We start from the raw sequence: 11,113 nt of genomic DNA, 5'->3' as shown, positions 1-11,113 counted from the left end.
ATATGATAATATTTGACACAAAATGTCATTGAAATTGACATTCCACCCACAAACACAACGAAAGCGGGGGACCACAATTCTTTGAATTTCTTGTAGTTGTTAGGGAGGTATTTATTGGGTATGTACGTATGTACGGAGCTGTCTCTTGTGTTAGTCTATTTACATTAAAAGCTTTCCAAAAGAGTTCTACCCACCTCCACAATCGTTCTTTTGTTTCTGTGAGAGAGGTTCCTGTTTCTTGTCATTGGCTTTTCTGTCTGTTGGAGAGCTTCTTTATGACCATATACAGTTCTCTCAAGTTTTCTTCTCCCGCTGCTTCTACAGCTTGTTTGGACAAATTGTCAATGTGATTTCGTTTATCTTTCCTGAAGCATTTCTTAACCTCTTTATCTGGTTGCAAAGGTCTCTTGAGCTTTTGTCTTCGCTGTTTCAATGTATAACGACAATATTTTGTACCACGTCATCAAGAGTCACCCGTATTAAAAATATATTTTTTTGCATACTAGTATTTTACTAGATATTTGAAAATCTAAGAAAAAATGCCATGAGAAATAATTTCTGAAATAAGAAATTCCTTTGTTCTTAAAGCATATAAAACTGATGTTACCAAGAAAGTAGTTTTTTCCAAGATCTGTTCAAAATTCAAGTCGTGCTGAAATTAGAGTTAATAAAATTTATTAATAAGTCCTTCTTGGAATCCTACAGGGAAATTCTTAAATAATGAATGATTGCAGATAAATTATACGACAATAAAAGAAAAACATTAATTTTTGTTACATGTTCTCTTCCGGTGGTCTCGTAATTTTTGAGATTGCCTGCATTTGTACAAAATCAAATCAGCAAAAACAGTGCCGTACATTGTTTGATGTTCATGTAAGGTAGTACACTGTATACACAACACAACAGATATTCAAATTATTCTTCCCATTTAATGCTTGGAAAAAAAATTATAGCGAGCGCAGCGAGCGTCGCGAAGCGAGCTCAATAGACTAACGTGTAAGAACAGAGGAAATTTGGATTGAAATCTGTACATACGTCAGCCAAATTTCTCTGTGCAACATTCCCAGAATTCCTGCACTACCCAATGTCCTTTGCGCAAATATTGCCGAATAAATAAATAAATAAATAACGTAAAGCATATATCAGACTTTCAGTTTGTAGAAATCTTTCAAAGAAACAAGAAATAACTCTGCAATGTTTTTCGAGAAAAATTGCACTAGTTCTATAGTTTCAAACAGACGCTCGGCTGTCTCCGTAAGCTCCGACGAGCTTTGTGACGTCGTATGACGTCACAGCTAGTCGAGAAGTCTCGTGCGGCTTGACGTTCGAAGTGGCTGATCTCAAGTGTTTTTGAAGGTACAACTGCGCTCGCCCCAACGGTCACACCGTAAAACATATTATTTAGCTATAAGTATGATATGTAAAAAGAAACCCTCAGATGCCATTATTATACTTGACCCCTAATCATGTCATATGTCCTTGACCTTCAAAGCGCCAACTTCTATCTAATCAGGTCTCTACTGCACCTATAGCTAGATAAAATTTGGAGATAATGAAAATAATCAAGCTTAAAAGTCCGTTGAAATAAAACAAATTGGTTGTAAAACAACATGGGTCTCAAAAAACAGCAAGAGGCGAGATCAGGGGCCAAAGAGGAGTAAGCATCCCAAGTCGACAGGACTGTCACATCAGTCGTGTGCGCCCTGGTATGATCGGGCAAATGAAAAAAAATCCATATATACAATACAGTGAGTAAATAATGCTTTAATCAATAGCGAGCGCAGCGAGCGTCGCGAAGCGACGCTCGCGAAGCGAGCTCAATAGACTAACGTGTAAGAACAGAGGAAATTCGGATTGAAATCTGTACATACGTCAGCCAAATTTCTCTGTGCAACATTCCCAGAATTCCTGCACTACCCAATGTCCTTTGCGCAAATAAATCAAAATTAGTAAAAAAAAATAAAGGAACATTGTTTTTTACCGAAATCTTAACGAAATGATTTTGCCTTGCCTTATTCAAAAAATACCCCCATACCACAACACTGGCCTTCACCTTGCCCTTCGGAAATGATACATATGACGTCACCGGAAACTTACGAATTTTGACGATATGCTAATTAAGTCATGTCGGTTGCTTCCGTGAAATAGATAAATAAATAAACAATAACGTAAAGCATAAAAAGCTTTCAGTTTGTAGAAATCTTTCAAAGAAACAAAAAATAACTCTGCAATGTTTTTCGACCAAAATTGTGCTAGGTCTATTGTTTAAACCAGACGCTCGGACGTTTCCGTAAGCTCCGACGAGTTCCGTGACGTCGTGTGACGTCACAGCTAGTCGAGATGTCTCGTGCGACTTGATGTTTGAAGTGGCTGATCAATTTTTCAAGTATTTGATGGTACAACTGCGCTCGCCTCAGCGGTCACACCGTAAAACATATCAGTTTGTATGAAGAAATGTCAGTCAGCATTCGAATTGATGAAAAAGTGTTACAGTATTAATATCATGCTTACAAGGTCATTGTACCGCCCATAGAATTTGCGAAATGTTGATTTTAAACGAGACTGTTGATATTGTTTCCTCAACTTGTTCGTCATTAATGTGTCTTAATTTAGAAATTATTCTTACGTACGTAGAGCATGCTCTTTCGTATAAAATCATCTGAAGGTATAAGTTTTACTCTTTATACAGGCGATAAATCTTCATGTACATAAAGGAAAACTGATGTTATCACATAAATCATATTTTCTTTTTTTTTTTGTTTTTTTTTTTTTGTTGTGTTACCATTTTCTAGTACTTCTTTTTCTAGTACAGTGTAATTTATGTTTCTCATGAACACTAGAAAAAGTCTGCTTATAGCGGTGCATAACTGGTAACCATGGAAATTCCAACAGATTGATGGAAGACTTAAACTCCAAAAACCAATCAGAATCTCAAGCATATTTTAATATTAACTTCGGAGTAACTTATGTAACATTCTGTTATATATGTAAGACCGTTAAATCTCAGAAACATACTGATGAAATAATCTCATTTAAAATGTAGCACGGCTTACACACTTAAAACTTTAATATATCTTTTTAATCTTAACTTATTATTTTCGCAAGTATTGTGTACATGTATTACCTAAACGATTAATAATAATGTCTGTTAAAAGTGTTTTGAAACATTAAGTCAATTTATGCACAATTTTAAATTAACTTTCTAATTAGGTACATTGTTGTGCTAAAAATAGAATACCTAGAGAAGTAGTTACATATATCTGATCGTCCATCATCGTCGGAAACCCACGGTCGGTCTTGTTGACTTCAAGCGAGACCGAGGTCGACCTTGGGTTTCCGACGATGATCGTCCATCTCTTGTTCGACAAAGGAAGCTGAAGGGGTTTTTTTTAGTCTATACTATCCATGAGACATCATATGATTTGATAAAATATCAACTGAGTTAAAAAAAATGTTGTAAATGGGTTTTTAACATAATTATAAAGAAGTCCTAAAGTGAATGTATCCTATATTGCTCATTACTGAACTTGTGTCTGTTTCAGTACTTTCGGTACTTAGATTTTATTTGTGATGATGAGTTTCAGCATGCCTCTGTATGATGATTTGCTAATCGGATATTTTTAACGGTTGTGGAACATTTACATTTTCAAGTTAAGGTAAAAGACCTTAATAGAACGCTTCTGTGATTTTTATTTAATGATGCAAATGTATCCGGAAAGTACTTGTTTACAGTCAATGTGTTCATTTAATTTGAAGCGTTTTTGCGACATTGATTTGTTTTGATGACAGCATGGCAGACTTCAGAAGTAACAGAAACGGTACAAAACCCAAATTTATTTCACGTTTATGTCCTTTTAAAGAGTTTAAATTAAAAATCTGGCATAACTAAATGTTTGAGATATGTGACTAGCTGTCTAAATACAAGTAAACATTTGTTTTCAATACGTGATTACTGATTAGACAGATTTCTCATCTCACTTTCAGATCTGAGTTGTTTATGTTTATGTTTAAACAAATGGCCAAATTGATACAAAGATAAAGCTGACTTAGCCTAATTAACATTATCAGTTGATGAAAAATAGAAATAATGGAAATATGATTGCTTTTCCTACTTGGAGTCACTGAAATGAAAGGTAATCTTTGAAGACAAAAAAAAAAAAAAATGAGACCAAATATTTGTTATCTTACTTTTCTTTTAAACTCTTTTTCAGATGATTGAAATCTTTAACAGTGAACAATTGTATTGTTTATTTATCATTTGCTTGTATTGAAGTATGAATATTGAATAATCTATCAACTATAGTTAAAGCAAGCAGAACAATTAAGTGGTGCAAAGCCAAATTCTCACTGTGTACTCTAATATGGCAATGCCTATGCAAAGAGAAAAATTGGAACATTGATTCATATTTATTTTTCCAAGTAACCTCTAGGCCTCTGGATGTAAAATACTTTGTTAATTGCATCTTGTCATAGTCTCTGTTTTTCAGCAGCAAGAAAAGTTTAATTCAGGTCACCGTTTAGCTTTATTTGATGGAAATTGCAGAGAAAAAGTAGATTATCAATGTATGGATAAACCCTCAATATTTAAATAAGCACTGTTCAGGCTTCAGTTTGGTAATGCAACATGTGAAATCGAAGTCTTGAAGTACCAAATCAAAGTGAAGAGATGGATCAAGGTTTAAAGTGAATAGGTACCTGCACTTGCCTTAACAGTCACTCTGTCAGCATACATGTTATTGAAACATGAACCTCAACCCTTCTTTCTTTTGAGGTTAAAAAAATAAGACTATTTAAGGTGATTCTAGATATTATGATGCTTTATATTTTTAGATTAAGAAAATGAATTTATGAAACTCCACAATATCTTTTTGTTCAAATATTTAGTCTCTAATACATGTATATAAAATGTAGTTATATAAACCATGCCTTTGAAAATTAATTACATGTAAAGCGGACCTTTTTTACTGAAACACAATTTGATCTGCTCCAGCCAGATCGCTATACAAAGCGTGTAGCAATCTAACTGGAGCAGATCAAAGGTCTAATTTTAATTGTCTGAAACCTCAATATTAAACTTGAATACTAAGAATATCTCAAGTTAAGCTAAGAGTCCCAATTGCTTTTTCTTTATTTACTTAAACCTCAGTGTCCAAAAATCATCAGTTAAAAAAAAGTTTTTACTAAGTCCCATCTCAATTGAGAAAAGCAGGTTTGATTGTAGAAACTAAAATTGAACCTCAACATTGCAATGGCTATTTCATTTTCTTTCTCTCTGTTTCAGGGATGTCGAGAACAGAGGAGATGTTAGACAGTGAAAATCAGCAGAGGGTGGATAATCTGGCCAACAAAGTGTCACGGTTGAAGAATGTTAGTATAACATACTTTTATCCTAATAGGACCTGTTGATGACATGCTGAATATGGGGGAAGTTTGTTCAATACGTGAGTTTCGAGATTATAACTCTCCTGCGATAGAGGCGCAAAAAGTATCTATTTCAGCATGGAGTGGGACAGTTTGTTTATGTATACAAACATGCATGAATAAATGAACGATGTTGATGGCTTTTAGAAGAATTTATTTAATGTTATAGAAAGATAAAAATGTTAAACAGTGATGCATTTTATGATTTTATCAAGCTCAACTGTGTATATTTACATATCAACTTTCAATTATAGGGTACTTGAAAATGAAATAAACGTTGTGTTCTTTATAAAAAGTAAAAGATTTTCTTGAAAAAAGTTAGTGGGTTTTTGGAAGTTATAATAAGGGAAAAAATCAATGTGTCATTTAGATTGCCAACATGTAATGATCAGTTTCATGTTTACCGTATTTATTAGAGGTCCAAATATCTCTTCCCTCGTCTGAAAAGTCTCACGTCCACTGAATTTTCTTTTTGTTTCGATTTTTTTTACTTTAAAAATGACATCTTTACTTTAATTCGGTTATTCTCGAGTTGAACAGTGCATCTTTACAATTATATAGTTACGATAAACCAGTATATCGATGATGCGATATATCAATACTGTCCCACCTGTTTGTGTACGCGGCAACCAAACTACCCTCCTCAACGAAAGAGCGCACCAAGGGAGATAATCTCAAAACTTGCGTATTGGTACTGTTTTCAGTTTGAACCTTGTAAGTTGTATATGTGATTTATTAAAGAGTAATTTTCTATTTTTAGTTGGCTTTGGATATCGAAGATGAAGCAACAGATTCAAACAGATATTTGGATAGTATGGTAATGATCTAATAACCTTATCAAAGCTATTTACACTGAGATAAATATACACTATGCTAAACATAGATTTGTTTATTAAAGAACATGTAATGACAAGAAAAAAACTAGTGCATTTCCCTTCCTTGAATTGAGAAGTAACATACATGATCATGTATAAATACAGCTCAAAATGTATTACTTTACCATTGGCAGGGTGGGGACTTTGAGAGTACACAGGGACTTTTGGGAGGAACTGTACACAGACTGTCTCACATGGTCCAAGCCAATCGTGGAAACAGAAAACTCATGTGTTATCTGGTACTGGGCCTGGTGTTCCTTTTCTTTGTGACTTATTATTTCATTTCCAAAGTGACAAAGTGAGACATATTTCAGTGGATCATCCATATTGCCAGTGTTCTTGGTTTTAAGAAGTATTTATTCAATCTGACAGAAAGAAGTGTGTTCCCTCTGTGGAATAATATGATTTCAGCAATTGTTGAATGAATTGGTGTTTAGAATCTAAATGGTTTTTTTTCCCTCATGATTATGATTATTAGCTCACCTAAGCCCAGGTTTAAGTGATTTTTTCAGAGAGAGAGAGAGAGAGAGAGAATAGAGGACTGATTCTTGATTGAAATTTATTCTGATGTTAATTGAATATTTCTATGATTAATCTCTATTATTTTATGTTGGATACATATTTATAATTCTATGTTTATCGTATTATGGCAGTCATATATTGTCATTTTTCATATGTTGCTTGAATATGCATATTCATAACATTTTTTTTTTACACGGGGTAATATAAAAAAAATATTACCGGTAATAGGAGATAAATGCAAGTGCATATAAATATTATTTGTATATTAAAAGAAGCAAACTTGTAATTTCTAATCAGTTTATACAGATTATTTCCTTTTCCATTTATAAAACAAACTGGATATTGTATACATGTGTGCTTTTATTAGTGGCACCTTTGGGTGTAATTATTTAGGGGCTGTTTAGTGATTTACCCAAAATATTGATTTTAATTCACTAAAATATTGGTAGAACTTGTTTATGATTTAGCCAGCTGGTCTCTTACATACATCTGTGCCAAGTTTTGGCTAACAAGTACATTGTAGTGTATATATACCGGTAGTACACTGTACCGGTATATTTTTTGATGATCACTTGCATATGGTCATTCATACTAACTGACAATCTGTATTTTTTGTCAGATATTATGTGGATTTAAGGAAGTTCTCTTTGTCTTTAAAAAACTATGGAATTTTGTGCAAAGCATTTTAGAAATTAATTTTAATTTTTTTCATGCAGTTAATCTATTTTGGAGGACAAGTTCTTTATAACTATTTATTTATCATGCATCTTCATTACCTGTAAATTACATGTATGTATAATATTGAAAAATTTTGTTAGATATATGTATAAAAATGGTAAAATTGAGTGTACTTTGTTATTGGTTCAAGTAACTATTTTTTTAAACTTAATGCATATATGTACACATACTAGTATCGTACATAAGTACTCATGGACACACACCCCCCCACAACTCCCAATATCATTCATCCCAGGTCTCACTTTTTCTTTCTTTTTTTTTAGCTCTACTGGTCAGAGACCAGAAGAGCTTATGCGATAGTAATGCGTCCGGCGTCCGTCCATCTGTCTGTCTGTCTGTCCGTCTGTCTGTAAACAATTTTTCAAAACGCTACTCCTCCTACAATTTTAGTCTGATTTCAATATTACTTGGCACACAAGTAGACTACACTAAGATACATAGAATAGTGCATCGGTTTTTGATTTCGATGAACGGTGTTGCCATGGTTACTTAAAATTGATTTTTCTGTGAAATTCCTTAAAAATGCTACTCCTTCTAAAGTTTTTGTCTGATTTCAATATAACTTGGCACACAAGTAGACTACACTAAGATACATAGAATAGTGCATCGGTTTTTGATTTCGATGAACGGTGTTGCCATGGTTACGGAAAAATAGAATTTTCTGTGAATTCCTTAAAAACGCTATTTCTTCTCGAGTTTTGGTTCTATTTCAGATAACTTGTACACAAGTAGACTACCAGACATAGAATAGTGCATCGGTTTTTGATTTCGATGAACGGTGTTGCCATAGTTACTAAAATACAATTTTCTGTGAAATTCCTTAAAAACGCTACTCCTTCAACAGTTTTTGTCTGATTTCAAATAACCTGCACAAAGTAGACTACACTAAGATACATAGAATAGTGCATCGGTTTTTGATTTCGATGAACGGTGTTGCCATGGTTACTAAAAATAGAATTTTCTGTGAAATTCCTTAAAAACGCTACTCCTTCTACAGTTTTGGTTCTATTTCAGTATAACTTGGTACACAAGTAGACTACACAAAGATACATAGAATAGTGAATGGACTGGTAAAATGTGTTTTGACTTCATTTTGACATATACAAGTACTAGGTAGTGATCGGTTTTTGATTTCGGTGATGTTGCCATGGTTACTAAAAATCAAGAAATTCCTTTAAAATGTCTTTGATATACTTTCTGAGAAGTTACACAAGATATATAAATTAGTGCAATGGATTTGATATACTTTTCTGGTTTAGATAAATCTGAGAGGGAGGGGTTCGGATTTGCAAATTAATGTTATATCCTCTTGTGAGGTATGATATTTCAGGACTGGTAAAATGTGTTTTGACTTCATTTTGACATATACAAGTACTAGGTGTGAAATATGAAAGATCCTTAAAATGTCTTTGATATACTTTCTGATTCGGATTTGCAAATTAATGTTATATCCTACGATAAAACATCCAAAATTATTTTAAAATGTCAAAATTAAAATGAAGAATGCTTTCAAAATTATACCAGCACATTGAAATGTATCCTGTGTGTCTGCGTAACCAGCAGACTTCTAGCTTCTTAGTGGGTTTGGTCATGTACCAATCAAGTTCATCTCCCTTTCAACTTTTTGAAATCATATGTGTCAAATTTAGATTAAGGACAGTTGCAATACCCTCTACTGGGTGTTGTTAAAATCAATTCCACAATAATGGGAAACCAATTGTATTCAAAAAATAAATGCAAAACGAATTCTTGAACATTGTTTTGAAAAGAAGCGTTATTTCCCAAACACCCTTCACCTGAAAAGAACATCAATTGTATTCCAGAAGATGATTTGAAAGCAAAAATGTAAGGAGTCTAGCTGGATTGTTAATTGAGATTCATATGAAAGAGAACAGTCATATAGTAGTAAAATGTGAAAATGTGAGTATCTCATGCAGTCTGTTTTTTAGAACTTTTCTAAATGAAAAAAAGTTTTTTCCATCATATTTTTATTTCAGTTACAACAAATTAACTAATACCCCATTCATACGACATGATTTGCATACCTCAGTATATTTTACTCGTATGTAAATTTACTAACATGTGCACTTTTTGTCGTATGAACTCATTTGCTCACATGCAAATTCTGCACAGTTGAGTAAATTTACATCTGGTCAAGACTAGGTGCAAATTAACTTTTGCATACATGTTGTTGCAAAATATTAGTTTATTTGTGTAAATTTTGCCATATGAACACGCAGCAAATTTACTTATGTATGTATTTTGTTATATTTAATGCATAAATCTCCATTTCAAGTGTTGTTTCGGTTGTACATGTATATGCATTGTTGTGTGTAAAAAAGTGTGTAAACATGGCAACTAGAAAGCAAAACTAAACATCTTTGCTGTACTTCAGCGATAGCTGAAAGTAAATTGAGTTTTAATAAGGGTACATCTGTTGGCAAAAGTCAAGTCTTTAAAGCATTCTTTGGGTTTTACTAGTATAGTACTTTCCACAGATGGCTTTTTCAACTTGAAAACAAGGATGCAATATCTCCAGTCTCCTCTGAGATGAATTTGAATTTGCAAAAACGCTAACGTATTGATCCCTTTCTGCCATGGCAGGATCAATAAGTAGCCCATTTATTATTCAAGTAGTCTCTCTGGGAATGTTCCAGAGCTATGTTAGGAATATATGCATTACATCAATCGCCCGGGCCCCATTAAAGATTAGCTCTTGATGACTTTCTTTTACCTTTCTGTTTTAAAACCAAGGCAAGCTACTGACATATCAATTGACGTTACATGATTTTCAACAACCCATTCTTAAGTATCTTCCTTGGCATGTGATCCCACCATGAATTATTTGGAAATTCGTGTTTATTTCCTATTCACATATATGTTTTGTTTAAATACTTCTTCAGATGGTTCTCCCATTTCATTCTTCGGGAAAATACTTACAGTATTATAGCAGATATTCTGTAATGACCTAACAAACCTGAAGAACTGCAGACTTCCAAACACCGAAAAGATTTTCAATCCTTCTACTTCTGCTGAGGACACCAACCAGTAGATAGTAAGAGCCATCTTTTTCTTTACACCAAACGGCTCTTCTGCAACCTCTTTAGGACTGGGGCCAAAGCATTTCCAACTTCAAACAGTGATTTTAATTTTCCTTTTACGTGTGTATTTTTTTTTAAAAAAAGGTACGTTTTTTCGTATAAGTCAATGAGTCAGCAGATTGGATTCGCCTTAGTTTTTTGAGAAACATTCAAAAATTAGTTTTATATCCAAATAGTCGGAAAATAATCTTTTTCTTTAAATTTCCACAATTCTGAATCGGTGGATCTTCTTATTTAATATGAAAATATAAGGATTCACTTACAGCACATAAATCTCGTCTGAACGCATAGCAAATTAACTTTTACTTACGTGTGTAGATTTACTCATGTAAATCTGCACACAAAAGCAAATTTTCGTCATATGAATGGGGGTGTAAGTTTATTTTGATTGGATAATTTCCCAGGCACTACAGTGTGTTGCACTGTTTTAGAAGTGAGTATGGTGAGTTATGCGTT

General features: G+C 33.3%; 1 protein-coding gene across 1 annotated transcript; it reads left to right on the top strand.

The window, feature by feature from the left end:
• The first annotated feature begins 3,697 nt into the window (after positions 1 to 3,697).
• On the top strand, positions 3,698 to 7,603 carry LOC134241927 (BET1-like protein). The gene is made up of 4 exons (XM_062723935.1): positions 3,698 to 3,818; positions 5,282 to 5,367; positions 6,182 to 6,238; positions 6,431 to 7,603. Exons 1-4 carry the CDS (start codon positions 3,791 to 3,793, stop codon positions 6,596 to 6,598), a joined length of 339 nt encoding a protein of 112 aa, XP_062579919.1. The 5' UTR covers positions 3,698 to 3,790; the 3' UTR covers positions 6,599 to 7,603.
• Positions 7,604 to 11,113: the final 3,510 nt, after the last annotated feature.

The sequence above is a fragment of the Saccostrea cucullata genome, unplaced genomic scaffold (assembly GCF_032062105.1).
Source record: "Saccostrea cucullata isolate Sc308-1 unplaced genomic scaffold, CSIRO_AGI_Scuc_v1 ctg5613, whole genome shotgun sequence".
NCBI lineage: Eukaryota > Metazoa > Mollusca > Bivalvia > Ostreida > Ostreidae > Saccostrea > Saccostrea cuccullata.
Note: the sequence above shows the minus strand (reverse complement) of the source record. Positions and strands in the feature narration are given on the sequence as shown.

Bases quoted from the DNA above. Each gene is read 5' to 3' on its own strand.
- LOC134241927 (XM_062723935.1), top strand. From the start codon at position 3,791: ATGGCAGACTTCAGAAGTAACAGAAACG. The intron at 5,368-6,181 runs GTTAGTATAACA...TTCTATTTTTAG, and splicing joins AAGTGTCACGGTTGAAGAAT to TTGGCTTTGGATATCGAAGA. The intron at 6,239-6,430 runs GTAATGATCTAA...TACCATTGGCAG, and splicing joins ACAGATATTTGGATAGTATG to GGTGGGGACTTTGAGAGTAC.